This window comes from Camellia sinensis, chromosome 8 (genome assembly GCF_055761805.1).
Source record: "Camellia sinensis isolate YWXY chromosome 8, ASM5576180v1, whole genome shotgun sequence".
NCBI lineage: Eukaryota > Viridiplantae > Streptophyta > Magnoliopsida > Ericales > Theaceae > Camellia > Camellia sinensis.
The window spans coordinates 174,045,405-174,059,093 of NC_138968.1; the positions used below are offsets into that span (position 1 = coordinate 174,045,405).

At 36.9% G+C, this 13,689-nt stretch overlaps 1 protein-coding gene across 1 annotated transcript in view; it reads right to left on the reverse strand.

The window, feature by feature from the left end:
- Positions 1-13,689, reverse strand: part of LOC114277845 (putative leucine-rich repeat receptor-like serine/threonine-protein kinase At3g14840) — a gene marked incomplete at its 5' end in the record, with an annotated part of 29,111 nt that overhangs the window by 12,713 nt on the left and 2,709 nt on the right. The window contains 7 exons of the mRNA XM_082885819.1: positions 1,184-1,252; positions 8,292-8,363; positions 8,978-9,049; positions 9,142-9,216; positions 9,340-9,411; positions 9,488-9,559; positions 9,654-9,725. Of these exons, the coding sequence (XP_082741945.1) occupies positions 1,184-1,252; positions 8,292-8,363; positions 8,978-9,049; positions 9,142-9,216; positions 9,340-9,411; positions 9,488-9,559; positions 9,654-9,725 (504 nt within the window). The remainder of the gene's footprint in view (positions 1-1,183; positions 1,253-8,291; positions 8,364-8,977; positions 9,050-9,141; positions 9,217-9,339; positions 9,412-9,487; positions 9,560-9,653; positions 9,726-13,689) is intronic.

The following is a 13,689-nucleotide window of genomic DNA, read 5'->3' on the forward strand; positions in this document are numbered from 1 at the left end:
GACGATCGGCGAGCTGCTGTTCGAGACGATCGGCGAGCTGCTTCTCCTCCTCCTTCGCGGCTGCGTCGAATACCTAGGTAAGAGAGAGTTTGGTTTATTATTTTTTTTTTTTTGTGTTTTATTTCATCTTTTTTTTTCATATTTTACAATTTCACCCCATTTTAAGTTTTTTAAATTATTTTTTTGCCCCCACCATATCCTGACCGTATCCTCGCGTATCCGAGACGTATCCGAAATTCAAAAATTAAAAAAAAAAATTGGATACTTCATTTCCCGTATTTGATACGTATCCTCGCGTATCGGGCGTGTATCCGTATCCGATACGCGTACGTGGCCTATTTCGGAGTATCCGTGCTTCATAGCTGGAAGGTGTTAACTCAAAAAATTTACTTGCATTTTGAAGATTGAAAAGATAAACTTGAATGAAAAGTCTTGTTCTTTGAATCCTATTATTCTTTTTGGCCAGACCTGTACTATGCTAACATGATCAGATCATCAAATTCTAGATAAGGAGATCTGTTAAGGGCTCTGAACTTGTTACGCATTGGACATTACAATGAAGCACATAAGTTTTTCACATTGTTGCTGCTTTAATTTAAACATATAAATTAGCATAACACCCCCAACTTAAAAGAATATATTAACCATCTATGCATTTCAACATATATGTGCCTTTTTTGGGGGGGATAAATAATCATTTATTTGGTCCAATATGCTATTGGAAGTTGGAAGTAGGTTTTTAGGCAAAATAGAAAACTGTTGTTTGCCCAAGGATTAAGAAATGAACTGTAGCAAGAAAACTGCCCTTTTAAAATTGAGATGGCCGACCTGGGAAGTCAAATTGTTAATGGATGATCAAATTCTAAGTTAAGGGGCGTTGGAAGTCAACTTGTTAAATGGGGCACTCGCATAATATCTGCACTCTTTTTCCTTTTTTTTCTTCACGGTAGTGTCATCAGATTATCAATTCCAAGAATGCATAGTATTAATGAATGACCACAATTACAGTTACTTAGTAATAACTGCATTGAACCACAGTGTGAGGTATGGATTGAAATAAAGCCCACAAGGGCAACAAGCAATGACCAAAAGTAAGGTGGATTAATGATTTACTGCATGAGCAGATTAGACAACTTTACATAACACTAACACTTTTATTAAGCGCTTTGGAAGAGAAACTTACACTTTGAGGTTCAGCCCACGCAGCATCCAGTCAGGCACAGGTCCATTCAGCAAGTTACCAGTTAAATAACTAAACAAATGCGATATCATTAATTAGTCTGGTCATGTAGATTTCAGTAACAAGAGCATCAGTATTGTGACAACAGCCATGAATCTCACAAAGTTTTGGGATGGCACAAATTCTGAGGTTTTCAAAAGTGATCACACGACATTTGCACCCTCAAACATTACAAAACTGAATTTAAATCCCTAAAACAACACAAAATTGAATTTAAACCCAAATTTGACATTTTGAAGTGGAAACCTGTTAGAATATTATGTTAGAATATTACCTTATGATTTGATTTGATTTAGCTATAATTTCCTTATTATGGACTTTTCTTATTTGTGCCTTAAGACTTTCATTGTAAGTTACATGTTATTAATATAAAAGGGGATGATTGTCACATCATTTCCTAAGTTTGTTCTTCTCTCAAACAAACATGGTATGAGAGCCAAAACTCTAGGCCACCCCTCCTTTCTTATACTTCTCTTCTGTCGGCATCACCCACCTATCCAGCAACACTATCGGCAGTCCCTTTTTTTTCATCCAGCAGTCCTGTTGGCACTTATAGGCTATCACCCAGCCATCGCATAGGCCATTCCAGGCCTGAGTCTTGCCCGATAGCCTTTATAGGCTCTGTCAGCTACTTCTAGGCTTGGTCCAGCCACCGACCAGCCCGCTGCTTCTGTTTGAGACTCTCTGTTAACCAGATAAGTGCATTGAGTCCAGCCATGCACTGATTGAACCCTCAGGACTTCATTCACTTCATTGCTACAGTTTTTTTCTTTTGATTAGGACTCGTAGCCTTCTGTTTTGATTTAAGTTTTAATTCTCCCAAACTTTTGTTATTTTTGGATCACTTTATGGCCCTATTACTCAGCTTTAACTGATTGTATTGCTTCCTCTATGGTTTGTGGTTGATTATTTGTGTTGTGACTCCATTTTTTTCCTCTTCCACTAATAGTGATTATTGCAGGTTGTTTGGATAGTAGTAAATTGAGATGGCTGAAAATACTAGTGAATCCACCATTAGTTCCTAGTCACCTAAAGGGGAGAGTCCTATTATAACCACTACTTTCGAGAACCTCAATCCTAGCCTTAAAATCAACACCTTTCTGTTTAATGGCCAAAATTATCTTGCTTGGTCACAGTGTCTGACACTTTTTCTAAAGAGTATGGAAAAGATGGGATATGTTGATGGGAGAGTTCAAGCACCAAATATTACTGATCCTGGCTATGATCAATGAGAGATTACCAACTCTTTGATCATGAGGTGGCTCATTCATTCCATGGTCCCTAAGATTAGTAAAGGTTACTTATTCATAGAAACTACCCAAGATGTTTAGGAGGCAGTAATTGGTACATATTCTCAGAAGGGGAATTTTTCTCAGTCATTTAAGTTGCGTTGGTCTATTGAGCGCTCAATGCAGGGGGAGTAGACAGTTTTTTAGTATTTTACATTTCTAACTAATGGTTAGAAAAGCCTAGATCATCTCCTAGATTATAAGTTTGTATGGACAGTTAACTCAGTTACTTACCGGAAGTTTCTTGCACATGAGAGGGTCTTCAAATTCCTAGAAGGCCTTAATGTGGAGTTTGATCTGGTCCGGAATCGTGTTCCTGGCATAAATGTTCTTCCATCACTTCAGGAGGCCTTTGCTTATGTCCAGAATGAGGAAAGTCGTTGTTCTACTATGTTACCACTGGCTTCTACAGACTGTTCAACATTACTTTTTGCTTTCTCTCGGAATGGAGCTGGTTTGTCACTTCCTTCTTCTCATCCTTCAAGAAAGGATAATCTGTTCTGTGATTACTGCTGCCAACCAAGGCATACCTGTGAGACTTGTTAGAAGCTTCAAGTTACTCCATCAGGGGTTTAAGAGGATCGCTTTAGTCATAGAGGTGGCCGTGGGTCTCACTCTCGTGCTCATCAGTCCAATACTGTAGAGACACATGGTTTAGCTCCAGTTATACACAAACTTCTGATCGAGGCTCTAGTATCTCCTCTTCTAAGTTTGAGGATGCTCTGCGCAATTTGCTTGATTGCCGGTCTCCTGTTCTTTCAAGTGCATCTTCTCTTTCTTCTTAGTTTGCCCATTTAGGTAACTTAGCCTCATCTTCCAGTGTTTTTCTATCTGATAAGGCCTTGCCATGGATTATTGATTCTAGTGCCTCAGATCATATATTTGGGTCTTTTGATCTCTTCTCAGACTATACACCAGCCTCTGGTTAGGATAAAGCTAGGATTGCTGATGATATTATTTCTTCTATCTCTAGGAAAGGTTTAATCTGTGTCACCCCTTCTCTACCTTTTTCTTCTGTTTTACATGTTCCTAATTTTTCTCTTAACCTATTGTCATTGAGTCGTCTTACTCGGGATCTGCATTGTAGTGTAACTTTTTTTCCAGATTCTTGTCTTTTTTAGGACCTTATCACGAAGAAGACAATTGGCAGTGGTAGAACAGAAAATGGTCTCTATATCCTAGATCAGACTGACAAGCTGACTCATCATTCCATCTAGTCTCCATCTACCAAGGAAGATTTATGCTGGGGCATCGACGTCTAAGACATCTATCTTTTTTATTACTTAGGCATTTATTTCCTTCTGTTTTTATCAAAAATAAAGTTTCTGAGTTTCATTGTGAGTTATGCCAACTTGACAAACAACACCGAGCTTCTTTTGCTCTTAGTAATAATAAAAGTTCAGTTCTTTTTTCTTTAATTCATTTGGATGTTTGGGGTCCCTTTCGTGTGATGTCAATGAAGTGTCATCAATGATTTGTTACCTTTATAGATGACTGCTCTCGTACTACTTAGGTGTACCTCATGAAAGAAAAAAGTGAGGTTTTCTTTGTGTTTCAAAACTTCCATAACATGATTAGTACCCAATTTGGGGCGGTTGTCAAGGTGTTACATTCTGATAATGGGGGTGAGTACATTGATTCTGGATTGGCAAAATATTTTTCCACTTATGGCATTATCCATCAAACATTTTGCACTGACATCCCTCAACCGAATGGGGTTGCCGAGCGCAATAATCGTCATCTCCTTGATATGGCCCATTGTATGTGTTTTTGTATGGGTGTACCTCGGGCCTATTAGGGGCGAGGCGGTTCTCACTACTGCCTATCTCATTAACCATCTTCCTATACAAGGGCTACAAAAAAGGGCACATCTTCAAATTCTCTTAGGTTCTGCGTCTCTGTTTTCCATTCCTTCAAAAACTTTTAGCTGTGTATGTTTTGTTCACAATCATTCTTCTTCTCAGGGTAAGTTGAATCCCCTTTCTCTTAAGTGTGTGTTCTTGGGTTACTCTCCTACTTAAAAGGGGTACAAATGTTATCATCTTCCTTCTCGTAAATGGTTTGTGTCTATGGATGTCACCTTCTTTGAGTCTCAATCCTACTTCTTGTCCTGTTCCGTGTCCCAGTCATCTTTTTAGGGGAGTCTTGGAGTGAAAAGAGTCTTGTTGCTCCTATTGTTCCTGGCCCAGTACAGTCACTAGTGGTACCTATTAATAGCAATACAGAATTCGATGTTGCCAAGAATAGAGAATGGCAAGTCTATGTCAGGGATAAAGAAAGACAGAAAGTTACTTGGATACAAGAGACCATTTCTGATCAATCACTGTCGTCTCCTCCTTTTGATGAAGGTCCAAGTAACCTTGAAACTCTTGATATTGCTACCTCTAAGTCTGAGTCTATTGATCTTGATAAACCCATTGCCAAGAGAAAAGGTGTGAGATCTTGTACTCATCATCCTATTTCTAACGTTGTGTCTTATTCTCATTTGTCCTCTTCATATAAAGCCTTTGTGTCAAAAATTTCCTCTGTTAGTACACCTAATCATTTTCACGATGCTCTTGCTATTCCTGAGTAGAAATTGACCATGGTGGAGGAAATAAAAGCACTTCATAAGAATGGCACTTGGGATTTAACTGAGTTACCTAGGGGCAAATGAATAGTGGGATGCAAATGGATATACACAGTGAAACACAAGGCGGATGGTTCAATTAAACAGTATAAGGCTCGACTTGTGGCAAAGGGCTTTACTCAGACTTATGGGGTGAACTACCAAGAGACATTTGCTCCAGTTGCAAAAATGAATTTAGTCAGAGTGCTTCTTTCTCTTGCAACTAATCTAAATTGGCTACTTCACCAATTTGATGTGAAGAATGGTTTTCTTCATGGTGACCTGGAAGAAGAGATGTATATGGATATTCTGCTTGTGTCGACTACGAAAATCCTTATACGGTCTTAAACAGTCTCCTAGGGTCTGGTTTGAAAAGTTTATTCAAGCAATGCTGAAATATGACTTCAAACAGAGTCAGGCTGATCATACTCTGTTTGTTAAGCATTCCTCACATGATAAGACCATTGCTCTTATTATATATGTGGATGACATAGTGCTAACTGGAGATGATGAAGAGGAAATTTCTCTGTTGAAAAGGTATTTGGCAAGTGTGCTTGAAATCAAAGACTTGGGGAACCAAGGATGGAATTTTCATCTCACAAATAAAATATGTACTTGACCTTTTGAAGGAAACAGGGATGCTTGGATGTAAGGCCTGTGATACTCCACTAGAACCTAATCAGAAACTTAGTGATGATAAAGGGGGAGCAGCTATGGATACGGGAGTTATCACAGACTAGTGGGTAAGCTCATTTACTTATCTCACTCTCATCTTTATATTGTTATTGTTGTCAGTGTGGTTATCCAGTTTATGCATGCTCCTCATGAAATTCACTTAGCGACTGTTATGAGAATTCTGAGGTACTTGAAATCTTCACCTGGAAAAATGTCTTTATTTTTCCAAACATGATCACCTCCGTGTAGAAGCCTATACAAATGCTGATTAGGTAGGGTCAATAACTAATAGGAGATCTACATCAGAGTACTATATCTTTGTGGGAGGCAATCTTATTACTTAGAGAAGTAAGAAACAGAATGTGGTGACTAGGTTAGGTGCAGAGGCTAAGTTTAAAGCTATTGCACAAGGTGTGTGTGAGCTCTTGTGGATCAAATTGTTATTGAGGGATCTGGGGATTGGCCAGACAAACCCCATACAGCTATATTATGATTGATTAAGACTGAATTGTAAAACACTGAGGCCGTTAATTATGATCTCTTAACTTTACTTGCTTTTCAAACTATACATTTTATGCCTGTTTAATGTTAATCAAGTTTGTACACAGTGGGAGCATAAAATGAGCAAAAATGCAAAGAAAATTGCTTCTCGCACGTGCAGTCTTTACCTCGCAGCCAAACAGGTCCCCAGCTTTCCCACATGTACGGAACCCCCGCCGTACGTGCGGTGACATTTTCCGCACGTGCAGCCGTACCTTGAAAAACATGCTCGATGTTTTAAACCTGTTGAAAAGAAGAGGAGATATAAAAAGACAAAACTTAGGTTGGGTTGATATTTTTCCAAGGAAAATTGAGGCTTGGGTTTTGAAGAGAAAGAAATTTGAAGTGTGAAGGATGTCTCCCATTGTGGCTTCTACTCCATCTACCTCTTCCCATTCCTCTATGAGTGGCTAGGTTTATATTTCTAGAGTTTTGATGAAATCCTGACCAAGTAAATAGGGATTTCTTTTTGGTTTTCTCTTGTGTAATGGTCTGAACAATTGTATGGTCCTTAAGAAGTTTGAAATATATTTTTTCAGTATTCTCTTCAAGTATTCTACTTTCTGTGATTGTTGAATGCTTTTCATATAATAGTTTTCTCTATTTTCATATTCAAGGTATGAGACGAGCCATACTACGAGAGACGAACCGTTTTGCTACTGTAGTTTAGAGCGAACGATTCGTACCGCTTGAGATGGTTCGTGAACGATTCGTACCATTTGAGATGGTTCATGCCTAGACATTGAACGTGATAATTTTCTTGATCAATGCTTTGAACTTGTAGTTGTGCAATATTATTTCGTTCGAACCAGAACATAATTGACTTTCAAATTAAAACCTTATTTACGTAACTAGTGGTGGATTCATTATCCTAGATTTTTTCCAAAATCAGTACTTCAGCCTTACTTTTAATTAATTGTTTAATTTCTTTGCTTAATTTAGTTCTCATTAGATTATGAACCAATCATCTTCAATCAAAATTAATTTAGGAATTTAACAATTAAATTAGTTTAATTTCACAATTGTCCCTGTGGATTGATACGTGGACTTGCCATTATTCTAAGGAATTTGGCATAGTTTAGTGTTTAATTTTGGTGTGTGAAACAACCCATCAATGATAATAAGGTTGCTATCAACATAGCTCACAATCCTATTTAACATGACAAGAGAAAGCATGCTAAGATTGATCGCTACTTCATCGGAGAAACTCACTAGCGACATGATATGTACTTCTTTTGTGAAGTCCAACGAACAACTTGCAGACATCCTCACCAAAGGGGTGGGGAGTAAAATATTTCATGATATTCTAAGCAAACTGGGAATGAGAGACATCTACGCACTAGCTTGAGAGGAAGTGTTAGAATATTACGTTATGATTTGATTTGATTTAGTTATAATTTCCTTATTATGGACTTTCCTTATTTGTGCCTTAAGACTTCCATTGTAAGCTACATGTTATTAATATAAAAGGGGATGATTGTCACATCATTTCCTAAGTTTGTTCTTCTCTCAAACAATCAAACCCTACTTATTGGCTCATAGAAATCAAACCATTACTCGTATTCTTGTCTTCGAGAGAGGAAGACATTCAATTAATGAAAATAGAGTAAAGAAAGGTCTATGGTTATCAGCTAACTCCTTTTAATTTGACATTTTTAGGTCTAATTTCCAAAGGAAGAACGTAATCCTCAACTTACATAACTCATGTGAAGGAACTATCCTCATTTTCCATAAAAAAATAAGATCGAACAAAGCCTAATTTTAGTCTCATGTAGTCCAAGACTAGAGAGTTAATCTGACATGCAAGAAGATTCAAGTTGACAAATTTCAAGCCAATCTGTTCAGGGTCATCGGTTAATGAATTTAATTTGGTGGCTTCAGAGAATTAGCATCCAAAACTGGCACAAGGAAACCAAAAACAAGAATTAAGAGTCCATACATGGAAATTGAAGCGCTTGGATTAACGAAATTGTTTGGAATTACTCCACTTAGTTTGTTAAAGCTGAGGTCTCTGCAAGAGATCATAAAGAAAAAGATATTGAATGACTTTTGAAAAGAATTTTATTTCAGTAAAATGGAAGCTCTGAAACAGAAAATCACTACAATGAATTGAAATTTTCAACCCAACAAGATTAATTGAAGATCTTTGCAACATAATAGAGTCTTTTGGCAGAACAACACATTCTCAATTGATCAATGGCATGCCTTTATCTTTGAATTGATTTATAAAACATTTGTCCATGGTACTATGAACCATTGTCTATACAGGTTTCTTTTCTACATTATCTGGTTTGTCATAATTCTAAATTTTATAAAATGGTTAATCATTTGAATTTATCATCACATTAACACTAGTAGTTGCACATAAACACATGCTAATTGAGGTTCCTCGAATCATTAGATATCTAATCTACAGAGTAAAAAACTTTTGTTGTTTCACTGCTATATAAAGTTTAATAAATTACATATGAACACAAAATAGGTAATTCATTAGACATTTAATGATATTAAATTATTTCAGATCAAACCAGTAACGGCCCAAAAAACTCTTTCAAGAGAACTTACAACTACTACTACTACACATGCCAATATGGGGAGGAGGAGAAGGTATAAAAATATACTAACAAAATTGTTAAATTGATCATTGTCCCAAGATACTCTGGTAAGCTTCCAATAATGTTGCAACTTGTCAACATCCTGCAATGCGATCAAGCATACATGATTTCAAGTCACCAGGAGGACATTTGAAAATTCTTTTTAAGGCAGTGATATAGAAGCATCCAACTTACAGTGTCCGCAGGTATCTCATGTTACTAAGGGGTGGAAAAGTAGATACTTTAGTTCCATTCAAGTCACTAATTCTTCTGCATATTGTAATTCAACCAAAAACAATATAATCAAACATTGGCTACCAAGAAAATTACTAATCAAACACCAATGCACACAATATGGATAAAAGTTAAGGGCGTAAAAGATTTCTCACTGACAATTCAGTCATATTTGTCAAAACAGCAATGCCAGAAGGAATTGGACCATCCAAACCACTAGCCTGGATATATCTGCCATTACCATGTGTTTGTTTAAACAAGTTGCTGAATGAAAAACAAGTGACATCAAAACACATTAAGGCCTCACAAATTTCGAAGATGTATCCAGTTTTGGACGAAATTGGGTATGCTTCCTGTAAAGAGGTTGTCCCCGATCCGACTGCATTGTGATAAACAATAATTGAACAACAGATTTCAAAATATAAACATTAAACTCCCACAAAAAAGAACAAACAGAACTTATAGAAACTCACAAATCCTTCAAAGTGGTCAACTTTGCTAGTGTTCCCGGCAACTCCCCAGAAAAATAATTCGACGTTAAACTCCTTTAAAAAAACAAAAACAAAATAGAGTTCAATTAACCAATTGGATTGCTCCAGTTAAGAGGACCTATGACTCTCATATATAATGTAATGGATTCAATCGTCAAGGATGAATGCTAAAGTTCATTTCCCACTCCCTTTTGAGTCCAACCAGGGTTATGCCCAACAATTACAAAGTACATATATTTTGACAGAAGATTACATGTACCAGGGATCGAGAATTAGTTGGGTGAAGCCTTGAACACACTCCTGAGTGAATCATATAGATATATACTAGAGGGTTTGTGCCCACCCGATGGGTGTGCTATTAAATCTGTAAAATATAAAGTTTGGTTTTGATGTCGTATGCGGCTCAAGTGGTAAAAATGTTGTTTCTTAGACCAAAAGTCTTGGCCTCCCTATATAATTTCGTGTTTTAAATAGACTATAAGGGCATTTTTGAAAATGAAAATGTCACATTGTGTCAACACCATAAAAAATCTTGGGTTTATAATAGTATAGATATATAGATATATCGAAAGGATCTTAACTTCAGTTGCCAACAAATTGATACTCTACAAGCATTTATTAGAGTGGGACATAAGTTATAACAATATATTTCAACAGTGTTAATTAGAACTAGTAAATTTATTTAACAAGTGAATGACCCATCTCTCCATCACACACAAAGAAAGAAATGGATTAAAAAAAAAAAAAAAAAAAAAAAAAAACACAACTATGATACCACATCTTCACCAACACGTGGTATCCAATAATAAGCTACCAACTATGATGGCAGTTACATAAGTACTTATTTGGAGTAGGTAGCTACATTTCATTTCTGGATTCACTTTTCCATGTTTAAGTTTATCATTGGCTGATAATACACGTGTCATTAATGAGTGATATCATATTGAATTTTTACTCGTATTTCTCTTCCTCTCCATGAGGTGACTTTCACCACCACCACTGCTCTCACAAGCCCCCATACAAAATGCAACAAATACAAACATCTACAAACGCATCGATAATAGCACTCCATGTCCACCAAGTGGCTTAAAGTGCAGAAATTGAAGTATATGTGTTTGGGCTGAGAGCATTTTTCTGCATTTCTCTAACACTGTGTTTGGTTGGAGGATTTGGGAAGGAACTTAAAAAGAAAAAGGGAAAAGATAGGTGAAAATTGAATAAAATATACCTATATTTCACATAATTTTACACGCTTTTTTCCTTTTCTTTTTCAAATTCCTTCACAAATCTTCCGACCAACACAGCGTAAAAGTCCTCAATAATGCTTCCATGGACTATCCATTTGGCAGAATAAGCTAAAATTATTGAGTTCCCTGGCATAGCATCTTCGCTTTCACACATTTTGTGTCAGACAACAGGATCGCCATATTGAAAGCATTGCATACCCACGAGTGAATTGACAACAAACATGTCACAAGCAAAGCCCAATCTAATTGTTAGACCATGATTATTATATACAATTCAAGTGCTCCAAAAGGAACCCCGTTTGTAACATAAACACCAATCATAGCATTCCACATTCTATCAACCACCTCCTCTGCTTAGATTGGGTATTGGGTTAGGCGTGAGGGAGTGGCTACGGAAGGTGGGGAAACAGTGCGGGTGGTCGGTGGAGGGGTGGCGGGGAACCTTGTAAACCGTATCTCTCTCTCTCTCTCTCTCTCTCTCTCTCTCTCATGTTTTCTGCTTTGTGGGTACTGTTGAGCTTAGAGGTGAAAGAATGGGGAAAGGAGATCAACGGGGATAACCAGCACTGTTTATCTCGGCCACCGCACGTGTACTTCGTAGCCTCCTTTTCCAGTGAAGGCAATGGTGTCTAGTGGGTATCTAGTGTGGTAGTGGGGAGTCGAAGTAACGCTCCGTTTGGTTTGTAGGCAGGAAAAGTTGTCAATCGAGGTGTATTTGCGAATTGGTTATTTTAATTTTTTTAAATTTTTTATAAAAAAAATGTAAAATATAGAGAATGATGTGATAATTTATACTATTTTTTTTTAAAGAAATTTACAATTGCCCTCTCGTTACCCTCTCTTTTGCCTTCTTCAGTCACCACTACTGAATTGTCATCTGCGACCCTCTTCTTATCTCGACGAGCCACCTCTGGTGCTGAACCCTAACGGTGATTCCCCTTCCCAACCTCTTCCCTCCAATGGCGACCTCTCTTAATCGCCCCTTGCCGCCTTCTCTTCCCTCCCTCATGCATCACCCCTGCTACATCGTAACCCAGTCATGTTGTTGCCCCATGCTCGCTCATTATTTCTAGTTGTCGTAATCGCCCTCTGCTCGCCATTGCTATCGCGGCCCAGTCATGCAAATCTCAAACTAGATCTGGAGATTTCCATATCTTGAATAGTGTAGAATGAGAATAAGAAGGTGAGTGAGAGAGAAAGAGAGAGAGAGAGTAAACTGATAATATTTTCAATTTTAACACTGAAAAATTTTGATAAATTTGTCAAAACCGATAATGTTTTCAGTTAATACTATAAAAAAAAATTGAGAAATTTCTTAATTTTGATAATTGTAAACTGAAATCATTCTCGATTTTGGAACTGAGAACATCTCAGTTTTTACCTACAGACCAAATCTCCAAATCTCAAATCCAACATTCTCAATTTTGATAAGTTTCGATTTTAGTATTCAGTTTGATTTTATTACATATTGCTTCTGAGTTTATTAACCGTTTATCATTTGAAAGTACTATTCACTGATTTTCCTAGATTTAACGTTTTTGATGTGATCTACCAAAAGGGCAGGAATGTTACATTGCATTTCAAAATGGGACTTGTGAGTTCAAAAACTGTTACACGGGACTTGAGCTACGACACCTCCTCTCATTAGGATTTTTAGGTAATTAATCCATTTTTTTATTATAATAAGTCTCCAAAATTGGCCTAACTAAAAAAAGCAAATTATGTGAGTAGGATATGTGTAAGATTTATTTTGGGTAAATTACATTGACCTCCCCTGAAGTTTCTGACAAATACATGAACCTCCCCTGTTATTTCAATAATTACAGTAACCTCTCATATTTTACCTGACATTCTCCAGATTCCCTTATGCTGTCAAATTGAAACAAACAGTGTTACTTTCCTATAGTAAATGACCTTATTGCCCTTATTTTTAAAATATTAAAAAATACTTTTGGATTGGAGGATGGCTTTGGAAGAAAATGACCTTACTATAGGAAGAAACAGTGTTTGGAATAAACAGTGTTTTTGGATTTATTTTTGTAAAATTTTAAAAAATGTTTAAGAAAATTTTATTTTTTTATTTTAAATATACAATTTTTTTTAAGTTTTCTTGTTTTAAATATTTTATTTTATTTTTTAAATATTTGAATTTTTTTAAGGGGAATTTATCACTAAGTCCCACCATAGGAACATGTGATCCATTTGGTCCCACACAATAACTGTTTGATTCTGAAGTCTCGTTTGTGCGTGATTTGTTACTAGTAGGTCCTGTTTTAAACATGAATGGGTGATTCGTTGCCGAAAATACCCTCACATGTTTTGTGGGATGTTTTTGGTCATATTTGGTATGTGTAATCCCAAGTCTTGCGGAATGTGAAATTTCAGTACACTAAAATTTCAAAGTTTGGGGATAGGGTTGTTGGTTCAGTCTACTGATTGAGGGAGACGAAGATTTTTTTCACCCAAACGTGAACCCAACAAATGAATAACTTGCGTGAACCCAAAATTGGATATGGTGGCCACACACTAACAAGAATACTCCTTCTGATCTTAAAATGGTGCCTCCTGAGCATTCTCAGTTCTAGACATCTTCATCACTATCCATGGCCAAGCATGGAGCTCGGACCAAAGCGGCATTGTTTCTCTCCGACAGCCTTCTATTCGTTGGTGGAGCTTTGGTGGCTCTTCTAACAATTTGGGCTCTATCATCCTTCGTAAACCCTAACCCCAGTTCTGGTTTCTTAGTGAACGAAGCAAAGGCATCGATTTCT